The sequence below is a fragment of the Adelges cooleyi genome, unplaced genomic scaffold (genome assembly GCF_023614345.1).
Source record: "Adelges cooleyi isolate 19-005CV unplaced genomic scaffold, UGA_ACOO_1.1 ACOO_flye_CR_arks_rails_tigmint_CR_PRNA_651, whole genome shotgun sequence".
Taxonomy (NCBI): domain Eukaryota; kingdom Metazoa; phylum Arthropoda; class Insecta; order Hemiptera; family Adelgidae; genus Adelges; species Adelges cooleyi.
The window spans coordinates 13,405,850-13,417,980 of record NW_026096352.1 but is presented as its reverse complement, the minus strand read 5'-3'; the positions used below and the strand labels follow the sequence as shown (position 1 = coordinate 13,417,980).

Here is a 12,131-nt window from a genome sequence, read left to right as displayed (position 1 = left end):
AATATTACTAATAAATTTGACTTTACTGATTAATATATTACAATATTATTAACTGTAACTTACTTTGTGTAATTTTTCTCATATATTATACTATATGATATGTATGTAGCATTTCAAAATTTGAGTTATCTTGCCGATTATTTGGAGATGTGGGCGGAGAGGACATTTTCAACCTATCACCCATATAAGTATCAAAACGCATAGGTAAATCGAGGAAACCAGAACAATCAGATGAAAATAATGTTGCCATTGTGTTTACATACGCAAAAACCACACATCGTTATTAACCGCTTTTCTGTTTTGCTGTTTGAATCGAAATTAATTTAAAAAAAAAAAAACACATTCTATTAAAACGTATACGAAGAAGCAGTATAATAAAACATACATACTACATAGGTACAGTTGTAGCTGCAGACTTACCTACGTTTGTTACCTTTGCGTTCTCATGGGAATGGCTGTAAACTACTATTGATATAATATTATAACTACATCTATTATTATTATTATTGTTTTATAATTTTTAAAAGAATACATTAAGTCAATTGTATGTCATAAAATATAAATGAGAACCAATGAAAAGTAGACAGTTACTTAGTAGTAGCTCAACAATACCAGCAGACAAGGCGATAGTTGATACGATGACGCCCATGTGGGCGTTCTCCTTTCTCATTTATCGAAGGAATTTTATACATACACCTTTGGAGACAGAGCTCGACGACAATCCATCTAAAGCAGGCATAAGGGGGAAAATATGGAAGCTCTTCAAACCGAAACCTCCACTGGGAATGACTATTGTAGATAAAAAACTACCACTGTGCAAAATAGATGTAACTATTTACAAATTAGACCGTGGTTTTGTAAGTACCTATTTTAGTAAGTAAGATATTGTAATCAGGGTCGACTTCTGCAGTTTTTTATTCTAAAAAATATTGTAAATAAATTATAAGCCTACTCTTGGGACTTACACCTCCAATTCTCCCATAAGTTAATCAAGTATAAACGCTTATGGCTAAATAATACAGAACAAAATTCACTTAATGAGATATTTTTCTAGTTTGGACAAAATCAATATTCACATGCATATTAGTTAACAAAATATGTACTATAACTATTACAACAGCTGCCCAAATGATCTCACCGACCAGTTAAATAATTTAGCAAGTACCTAAGGGTAACCTATTAACGTAGGGACATTTAAATATACTATCTTAAAGGAAGGAATAAAATCGTTCCTGCAAAGTGTGAGAATTATTAACCATTTATTTTTGTTCCAGATTTCTGCTCAATATGTGAAACGGAAAAAATAATAGGCAATGCTTAATTAATACCTAATTAATCGTTATTTAAAAAAAAATCTAACCTTTGAAAATGTTTAGCAAATATAATATTTTTTTTTTTAATACATGAGTTTTTAAACCATATAACACCGTAAGGCAGTAAAATAAACTCAGAAAATATAATTTTTAATCTTTTTCCCCAAAAGACTGGGAGCAATTTTCGTTATTCTTCTTTTCAGTTTTCAGTTATTAAGTACTTCACTGGTACATCATTAATCTACATTAGGTAAGTAATCATTATTATTGTTAAATATTAGGCAAGTTATAATTTTCATTAGGTGTCTAAACAGAAGCGAACTGTAAGTTAAGGAGATTTTATCGCCAGCTTTTGTGTTGTTCGCTAACAACTATAATATTTTATATTATACAGAAAGGGTACATTGAAAACCCTAAACTCGTTAAAGAACACCAACAGCTCGGTGCATCGCCGTCCGCATTCGTTAAAACTTTTAATTAATACAATAAAACATTATAAATTACATCACCATTATCATCATCGTCAAATTATATTATGCGGTGTATCGTAAATATAGCTATACATATTCAAAAGTGTATGAACCGACACAAACAATTTTACAGTTTCTCAAAGGCATATTACTATGATCGTTACAAAACTAAAGTTTAATCGTTCAACCGAATGTAGTTGAACTGTGCGCTGCTCTATCAGCATTTATTATATTAGATCCGAGGAATTTCATCAAAGGAGCGATGCTAAGTGCTGCTATGCGAAAGGAAATAGTTTTCAAAATGCCATGACTGAAAGCTGTTATGACATTCATCTCTTAACCGCCATTACATTCCGTCGTCACCGAATAAGAACATTCCAGAAGAGACGTGGTCGCGCTACCGATGCCGTTTAATGCGGTAAAACGTTAAAAAGAAAGTAATAAGACCGAGTACTGCTGAATAGAATATTGTTTCTGGAATTTCGGCATAATCGGTTTTTACAAAAGCTGCAACGGGTCCGCCGTGCAGTGTTTAAAATGGTCGAAATGCATAAAATAAGTGTTATAATACAATATATTTGGTGTTTTATAAGTATTTTATAATAAAACGGTAAACGTTTACCTCTCTTTTTATCTTCTTGTACATTTTTCGAATGGGTTTCTCAATTAAAACCATATTTTTTTAATTAAAGTTTTTTTCAAATAAAAATCATACTTCCGAATATAATTGAATTTTGATGAACGGGACTCTACGAAGTCGTCTTGCATATTTAATATACTCAATAATAAATCCAATGTAAAGTGCTAAATAATAGTACAATTGAAAATTAACACAAATGTCATGTAAAGAAATTACATATTATACTTAGATTTACATTATAGGTTTGATACTTTTTATTTTTAACATTGTAGTAGGTGTCGTAGAGTTGTTGACATTTTCTTTTTTCTTAGTTCATCTTTATATCTGTCTGATATAGTAAGTTAGTCTAATATAGTTAGAACATTAATACTTGTCTTATTTAATTCTTCCTATTAAAAAAAAATTGCTATAATTAATATGAATATTACCACTAATAGTGTTAAGTTTCAAGCTTTGCAATTACTTAGACAATATAAAGATGTCTGGTTTTTTAAAGCCTAATTACTGAATAATGAAATTGATAGTCCTGAACTTATATTCTTGAAATCCTTTTACATTTTTGAACAGATATGATAAAAAAAACATGTTGATTCAAAGATAGTTCCTGTGTTAGGGCATTTACTATCTAAGTATATATTTTGTGAATAGTGCTTGAATACTTTTGAGCAAAATTTGATATAATATAATAATAATTCAGTTTTTTTTTGAAATGTTCATTTTTCAAGTTCAACTGAAGCTTGGCGGCCTTTTTGGTTTAAACTGTGCTTGGTTTTAACTATGCTGGGTTCTTTTTTTATACAAAAATCTATTTATTTATACGATGCTTTATTGTTATTATCTTTTTATGTAGGTATCTACGATGAATATTTTTTTTAAAATTGTGTTGTGAATGTTAGTGATATTTTATGTTCAATAAAGGGTGTCTAGGGAAAAACAAAAATGATTAAAAAGTATTTTTTTCTCAGTTTGTACGTTTTTACTCCCTCCAATGAGGTCTCAGTCGGTATAGATTTGACAGTTTTTAGAGGATAAAAAAATGATTAAAAAGTATAATTAAAAATAATTAATTTCACTCCCCGTTTAAAACGACACGTGCAGTTTCTCCGTGCAAAAACCCTTGTTTGCTGGCATTAACGAGAGAACAGTGATCAACATAATATATTTTTTTCATAAAATATGATTTTTAAATTTATAAATAAAATTTAGGACTATATTACTAGGTCCCCTGGAATTGTTTATTGCAAACGGTTTACATAAAAAAAAACTGAAACAATTAATTTAAACAAATATTGGTTTTAATTTTTACAGAACCTAAAAATAACGGGTTTCAAACCGGAGTATACTTTTAATAAATTTGAATATCTAACAAAACCCGGTGTATGAAGGTGCAGAATTTTTTTTATTGTGATAAATTTGGAACAAAAGACCAGACTGAAACCTTTCATTTATATATTACCAGTCCTAAACTCAGACGTTATTTCATACATTTTATGAGCCACAAACCAAAAAATTAAAAATTTAAAAGTCGGGCCAATAAGTTAAAACTATAATTTTTCCAATCCTGCCTTAGATATACTCTACGTTACTAGGGTTAGTACTTACATAAAAAACGTTAGAACATATCATTTTTAATCATATATTTAAAAAAACAAGTTATTCAAAACGATAGAAGTTTATATAATAAATAATAATAAAATATTATACCTATAATGATGATTAACATTATGTAAATGTAAGTATAATTCGTAGTGATTTTTGTAATGGTATTACTATATTTCATATATAGTTATTTATTTAGGTAGATAGTTTTGTTTAATGCATTATTTATCGAATTACAAATTAAAATGAGTAATTAAGTATGATGTTGAGTGTATATAAACATTTTAAAGGGTCGATCGAGGAGTTCAACAATAGTAATAGCTATAAAAAAAGTAGGTAGGAAATTTGCAAAACGTTCGATGTTATTTAAGGAGGTGAAAAAATTCAAATTTAAAAGAATTCAACAAAATTCTTTAAAGTAATATTTTTTTTTTCATTGCGTATCTATATTATATAATGTATTAGAGGTACACTTAAGAGTATTATTTACTCCGATACGATTGTGCCATAAAAATATTGATTTTATAATAAAGCGTTTTTAACATTATCATAAAATATATGCAAATAAAATGGTCCTTTTGTATATTTTATATGTCTTATCTTAGAAAGGAGAAGATGATGGTCCTAAATGAGCCGCTAAAACCATTGAAAAAAAATACATAACTGGGTTATTGTCATTAGCTGTCGGAGGGATGATAACATAATATTAGATATAGTCATATAAAATGTGATCGCGTCAATATAGATTCAATGTTTTTAAAATTAAACAGGTCAATTTAATTAATAAGTAATGACACGTTTTGGGCTTTTTTCTATAACACTAGTAAACATTTTTCAAATCGACCACGAGAGTACTTTTTTAGATTAGTGGCAATAGTAGGAGGTTTCTTAATACCTCAGTCACATATATCATTAATTAATCAACTAATTAACATACTATATACTCTATATATATAAAGTAGGCACTCTGTATTCTAATGGTAAATTTGTGATTTTCTTAATTCAAATATAATAATTGACTTCTTACCTTCGATGCGAAGCTCAGTTTTCGACAAGATATATTGTGTCTGGACTAAAGATCAAAATTCGTACCTATAAGGTTTTTCATTGGGCTAAGAACTTAAAAAGTTTACCCCTTTAAAATCGACAAAAGCATCCTAAAAACAATAAACATACATACTTTTCAATTTAAAATTATGGCGCACTAAAAATTGTATAAAAATAGTCGAATAAGTTTCTAATTTGAATGGAATATTCTTTAGATATAGTATTAATATTCATTGGCAAACCGAAGATATATCAAAACCCTTTCCTACATAAGGGGTAAAAAAGTTGTCTTTATTTCACTTTTTTTGTTGTAGTTTTAATACTGTAAGTCTGTTGCAATTAAGTTTATGCTAAAATAAAAGAAAAAACATTTGACTCTATAGACCGAGTGATCGTATATTGTCATGTCTTTCTGAACACACCCACTTAATGAAAATACAAAATGCTAGGTCAAATCCAATATTGATATCATCTTGAGTAATCCAATCTTAGTTACCTATCTCCTTTTCTATTCTTTGTATTCATAAATGATTTAAACTCAATATTTAAATATAGACATTTTTATTATTTGATGATGATCTTAATCTAAGATATTTATAGCAGTAATAATCATGATAACCGTCTCAAACTACATCAAGATCTTAACAGATTTTTATTATGGCGTACAAACAATGGACTACATCTTAATATTAAAAAACTCACTTATATTTTCACCATAAACGCTAACCCATTTTACGTCACTACAAACTTGACGGTTCCAACATCATTATTGTTAAATAAATTAGAAACCTTGGTCTAAAAACTCAAAACTATCCTTTAAGCACTATACAGAAACGGTCTGTGCAAATGCTTTGAGAAATCCAGGTTTTATTAAGCGACCTGTGCGGATATGAACAAGTCACGTCTTAAAATAATATAAGTAGCTTTAGTGCGATCGGTTTTAGAATTTGGATTTTATCTATTTAAGTTTAATTTCTAACATCTGACCCTTTGAGATAAGTAGAACTGTACTTGATGGAAATAGATTAACTAGTTCACAATAAAAAATTAATATTTATAAATAAACAATACAAATAAATCTATAATTGATGTAAAAATACCCAAAAATTTAACATTTTAAAAACCATTAATAAAAATATTCTTTTTTACTTTCAACAAAATATAACAATTTTTTATGAATTGACACCTTTTCAAATGTTGATTGAAAAAATGATGCTTTAACCCAATTCAATTGAGTTGCCATGTTCAATTCTCCGTAGTAAAATTTCTGATACTTCATTGTGTGTTAGTACTGTAGGTTGAAAATTCGGTTCGAAACATAAAACATTGCAAGCTTCTAATAACCTAGGATAAGATTGAAACAAACAAAATAATTATATTTAAAACTTTGAAACACATTAATAATAATTATACAATTGCACAATATATCTAACCGTTCAGCATAAATATTTGGTTTTGTTGTATACTTGGAAATAATTGGCAGCATTTTATACTGTACATCACATTTCAAATGCTGTGCTCCTCCTTTGTTAAACATGTTAGCCATGAGGATATCACTTATAATAAACTAAAAAAAAAAAAAAATATAAAAATTATTTATATTTTTATTCATACACAATAAATTAACTCAGTTACCTCTGATAGTTTAGTAGATAATATAGGCCAACTTTTATTAAACAAAGCAATAGGAAGATTTTTTGACAGTAAATCTAGATTCTCTGCAAATGTTTCATACATTACCCAACCACTATCGGTTATACTATACTTAGTATTGTCGCTTAAAGAACTCATTATATGCCATCTAACAATAAAATAATTTTTTAATTAGGTACATGTGTTTAAACTTTAATAACGACACACTAATGAAAAAATAAAATCAATAGAAGCTTATAGATAGAAACAATGTGGCTAATTTTTAAGTGGGAAAATTAAAAACTTATTTTACGATTTGAGTTTTGTCAAAATGCTGCAAATACACCTTCTTTTATTTTTTTGGAAAGGTAATATTCTTACAATTAGATTTATCATAAACAAAAATATGTCTATGGAATGGCCATAATAAGTCAAAATCATACAAGATGAAATTTAGACCAATTACAGACCGCCCACTAATTACTTCTTACCTGTCCCGTTTGTAATTCTTTGCACTTCTTTTCACTTTTATTAAAACGTTTCCACATAATTCTTCTAATAAACTATCAATTTCCACATAGTATAAGCGAATTGTTTCATCAAATACGGTGTCGGCATTTTCCAATATTTCGGTATGTTCGCTCTCACTTCTATTCCTGACTTCAGTTTCCAATTCACATTTATAGTTCAGCAATGCTAAAAAATGCTGGAAAAAATAAAAAATATTAAAAGTATGCACCCTGAATCTTTAATAAGTACCTTTCATGTTTTTTGTTAAGAGCTTAAAAATGCATTATTATTTAAAGCATACATTTTTTTTTTATTTATAAGACATTATTATTGTTAACTGAAATAATGAATTATTAAGTTAAGGTTATACATTTTAGGTTATACAGTGAAGCGCCGCTGCCCTCAAAACAGACTTATTTCTTTCCACGTTATTGCCATTAACAGATTAATTCCGGATTACTGATTAACTGATCAATACATTTGTATTTCAAGGTTAACATTTACATACCATGTTAGTTCCCCAGTTGTATAGAACATAGCAAATATAATGTAGAGTACATAATAATTGCTGTAGGTCTTCTACTGTATTCTGGTTCTCTCTAGTGTGGTAACCGTCAATTATTTTTGTCTTAAACTCTTCTAAGAGATCAGTCTGAAGTTTCAAAAACTGTAACCTAAATTATTACATTATTATACATTAATAACCTAAATTATTTTTAAATCTAAAAGCAAATTATCTGATAGAAGATTATAGCAAAGCTAATTCAGTCAATTTATGCACCACGACTGCTTAAAACATCAATTTTCCTTTCCGTATTTTTTGGTTATTTTTAATTTTATAATAAATAATTTGAAAACTCATACTATAACATTTCGACTAGATGTATTGTGTCTTATACAGTTTTGATAAAATGCTATAATCTTATTGAAAATAAAGAATAATCCATTTAGGATATTGCCAAACAGATAACATAAATTTAGATTTAAAATTTGTTTAATAACTTTAAAAATAATCATTTAAAGTTAATTTTTAAATATTCTATAATCCTATAATTTACAGTTTAAATATGGTTGGAGAGTTTTCATAATTATTTCCAAAGTAAATAAATAATAATACATATTAAATTCAAAAAAATATTTACTTATGCCGAGGTTGTCGAAGTATACTGTATCTATCAGTCATAGTGTTTAACAGTGTTAACAAATTATCTGCACAAGTTGTCAATTTATATTGAGTATCATTTACCAAAATTTTCCAAAGTTCATCATTATCAAGGATCTCCTCAATTTTATTTATTGCATCTAAAACAATCAATATATACTTATACTTATACTTAATATATATTGTTTATACTATACATCATATAGATAATATTTAATATAAATATTATAATATGGATTTTTGATAAGTAAATACTAAATATTACATTTTCGTTCCATGTTAATCCACTTAAAAAATAAATGAGCTTGCGTTAAAACTTCGGTAACGCTCGGATAATCGTCTGGATAATTGTAGACTTTCCTTAGTTCGTGTTCAAATGCTAAAGTTTCATCAACAATGTGAGAAAATACAACATCTTCTAGTTGAAAATGTGATAAATCTGAATCTAGTTTTATTACAACAGGCTGTAATAATCCAACTATAAACTCGTGCTATGGAGAAAAAAAATGGAAAATTACCATATAATGTAAGCAAGTATTAATTAGTTCAAATTACTTGAGCATCAACAGGTTTTCTATTATTATCTATGTACGGTGGACCCAACCAATCCGTAATAAATGTTCGGTAGTCTCTTATCCAACTAAGGACTCTGGATAAAAACCATTCGGGTTTATCTGGTTTGTTAGTCTGTTTTTTTCCAGTAAAATGAAAGAAAAACCTTTTGCGGAAAGTTACTAACATCAATGATATCGGTAAACTAACACGAGAAAAATGTTCCAATAACTGAGTAACTGGCAACTGTTCTGTACAATTTTTGTCTAAGCTTTCACTAGTATTTTGAGTTAAGAAAACAATATGACTATATTAAAAGAAAAATGTAAATATTAAACATCAATAATTTCACATTTATATGAAGAATATTATCGACATTCAAAATTTAATTCATAACAACACTAATTTTATAATAAACAGATACGATGCGCAAATAAGGCAACCAATTTTATGACATCGTCTGCAGACAATCATAATGGCTTAGGACAAAGTATCACACTCTATTGAGGCGAAAAACTCAAATTTTTTTTTGTTTATAAATCACGTATCACCCATCATTACAAAAAAAATGTTGAATACATTTAATTGAAAAGGTTAACTCATGTAATAGTAAACAATTTATATAAACTTGTTAACATTCATAGTTATCTATCAGCTATCAAAGGATACGGAAGCCGTATGTTAATTAAAATATTAGCCACGTGCTGGAAATTACACTTAAGATTATCTAGATTTGTAATATCTTTTGATTCACTAGGTGTAAACGGCCAATTCATTTGTTTTAATATCAACTCGAAACCTCTAAAATAACAAACCATATAATATAAATACAACCATACTTATATAACGCAACGTATATTATATATCTTACTCTGAATAATGATGTTTAATAATTGAATGCCAATAGTTGATTATACTATTTAAATAAGAAACTAACTTTTTGCATGGTGCGTTGGTCATAGCAACACTAAGTTCACACAAATACATATACAGTTTTATGACTTCATTATCTTGTTTATTTGAAAGTTCACATCTTACTCGATTACTGCTCTTAAAAATAAAAAACTGTACTAATATAAAAAACATAATAATGAATAATAAATGTAACAAACATAATATATACATACCTTATAGAGATAATACTTTTAAGGCAAATGAAGTAAGTAATCTTATTCGATTTTGCATTTATATCAGCTATTAGTGTTTTAAATACATTTCTTATACTTTCAGTTTCTTCACGGAATTTTGTATACTTCAATTTCAATTGATTAACCTCTTCTATCAGTGATTTAATCGATTTTCTGTCATTTTGGACTTTTTTACGAATATCAGGCAAGTGTGCATATTCTCCGACTACCTGGGACATGATCTTAACACAGCACAAAGAGAAAATTATTTTTGAACAAAATATTAGTTTGAAATATGTAGTCAACATTTACTTTGTTCTTGACTTCATTTTGATTTTTCAGAAGTACTTCCTTATAATTGTTACATCGATCTATTATGTTGTCAAAGTCATCTCCCAAATGTTTGTTGATAGTGTCCAAAGTTAACAAATTATTAGACATAATTGCCAAATGTTATACAAATTTTACATAAATGACAATTTTACAATTATTGTTTATTTTAGTCCCATTATTTTACATAACACACCACTGCCATTAATTGTATTAATAATCGATTCACTTAGTTATTTACTATTGACTACACGATCCGCCAAATGGGCAGTTACAAATTACAATTTACAACCAGCATTTTGTTGTTATCACTCATCAATATATAGTGTTAAGAAACAAGTTATCATAACTTATTTTGTCTGAATATTTACCTACACTGTGTTCTACCTCCAGCCGACCAACTCGACCGCTACTGTTATCACCTATTGCACATTTTAATATTATCAAATAGCTGTAGCGTCCCTTTGTTTGTTTTGTAGTTGAAATTATGTCTGGCTCGGAAACACGACAAAAGGTCGCCCGGCAAAACGCCGCCGGATAAAAAATCGACAATTATTAATGGTGTTAGTTATGCTACCAGCATGACATATTAAGGAGTAATTATTTCACATTTTATTCGTTTTTATTCATTAAGAGGACGCTACCCAGGCCATTTCTAAGGAGTAAAGTATAGGCAATTTTTCGAAAAACCTTAAATTAGAGTTTGAACTATATTATATACTTATTAATACAGTAATGAGGATACTTTATTGATTGCCATTTTTTTCGTCAGACTATCACAGTCACTTCTATAGGATAAATTACAATTTTTTCCCCATCAAAACTGCTTTGCGCGGGACAAGAATGTGAAGGCAGTATTAACAGTAGATTTACCAAATTTTCACAATGTATAGAGAAGAACTTTATCTACGGGGTAGCGATTTTATTTGTTTGATATCTATACTTAATATTTTTTTATAAGCAAATGAAAATTGAAAAAAAAAATAGAATCTTCACGAAGAAATAATTTTAATTGTGATTAAGTTATCAAAAAACTAAAGTCGCTACCCCGTAAATAAAGTTCTTCTCTATCCATTGTAAAAATTGTATACGGCTACTGTAAATACCGCCTTCACATTCTTGTCCCCCGCAAAGCCATTTTTTGCGGATAAATTACGGGTGGGTAGCGTCCTCTTAATGAGACAACGACTAAAACGAGGGTGTTTTTAAAAAATATTTCCAGATGGCATTTTGAAAGTCGGACAAAAAGTCCGAATGTATATTTTTCACCACAAAAAAAACGATATTTTATTATCTCTAGAAAACTGTTTACCTATTATTGAACTATTATCTTTGTTTATTTTATAAATGCATGTAGGTATTACCTATATATTTTTATTACGTATTGCAAAGTGTATAGGTGTAAAATGGCGTTATTGTTTTAAAGGAAGTCAAAAAAATGGAACAAATCTACTTTACCGGACACCCTTTTTTCCGATTTTTTTTTTTGATTCGATAGTATTTTTCACGCTGATTACGAATATGTAAAAATGTTGCGCTGCTCGCACTTAGTTTGGAAGTTACAGAAGTTTAAAGTTCGCCAATATCGACTTACGCGCGCGCCCAGCGCCACACGTCTACCCGCGGCCGCCGGGTACATCATTCGACGATCGCCGCTCTCGACATAGTTATACTAATTACGAGCGGCCCCCTCGTCTACTTGCCTCCCGCCCGTCGTAATCTTTTTTTTTTTGTATTTAGTATGAGTAA

The 12,131-nt window shown here is 28.5% G+C and overlaps 1 protein-coding gene across 4 annotated transcripts; it reads right to left on the bottom strand.

Annotated features, from left to right (window-relative positions):
* Window positions 1–5,059: 5,059 nt before the first annotated feature.
* LOC126844324 (RAD50-interacting protein 1) lies at window positions 5,060–10,668 on the bottom strand. 4 transcript variants are annotated; one of them, XM_050582443.1, is made up of 13 exons: window positions 10,365–10,668; window positions 10,053–10,294; window positions 9,797–9,970; window positions 9,595–9,726; window positions 8,929–9,202; window positions 8,639–8,864; window positions 8,354–8,513; window positions 7,720–7,885; window positions 7,193–7,407; window positions 6,705–6,870; window positions 6,503–6,636; window positions 6,256–6,413; window positions 5,060–5,179 (listed from the first exon to the last, which is right to left on the bottom strand). In XM_050582443.1, exons 1-12 carry the CDS (start codon window positions 10,491–10,493, stop codon window positions 6,287–6,289), a joined length of 2,145 nt encoding a protein of 714 aa, XP_050438400.1. In that variant the 5' UTR covers window positions 10,494–10,668; the 3' UTR covers window positions 5,060–5,179; window positions 6,256–6,286. The 4 variants fall into 4 exon arrangements, with proteins under 4 accessions (XP_050438400.1, XP_050438399.1, XP_050438401.1 ...); XM_050582442.1 differs by lacking the exon at window positions 5,060–5,179 and having other exon boundaries at window positions 6,123–6,413; XM_050582444.1 differs by lacking the exon at window positions 5,060–5,179 and having other exon boundaries at window positions 6,123–6,413; window positions 9,863–9,970.
* Window positions 10,669–12,131: the final 1,463 nt, after the last annotated feature.

What these genes read in the sequence shown, in the direction of transcription:
- LOC126844324 (XM_050582443.1), bottom strand. Translation starts at nt 10,493, where the DNA reads ATGTCTAATAATTTGTTAACTTTGGACACTATCAACAAACATTTGGGA. An exon ending in ATTAAACATCATTATTCAGA is followed by an intron (nt 9,727 to 9,796) that starts GTAAGATATATA and finishes TTGTTATTTTAG; the next exon opens with AGGTTTCGAGTTGATATTAA. An exon ending in TATCTACTAAACTATCAGAG is followed by an intron (nt 6,637 to 6,704) that starts GTAACTGAGTTA and finishes TTTTTTTTTTAG; the next exon opens with TTTATTATAAGTGATATCCT.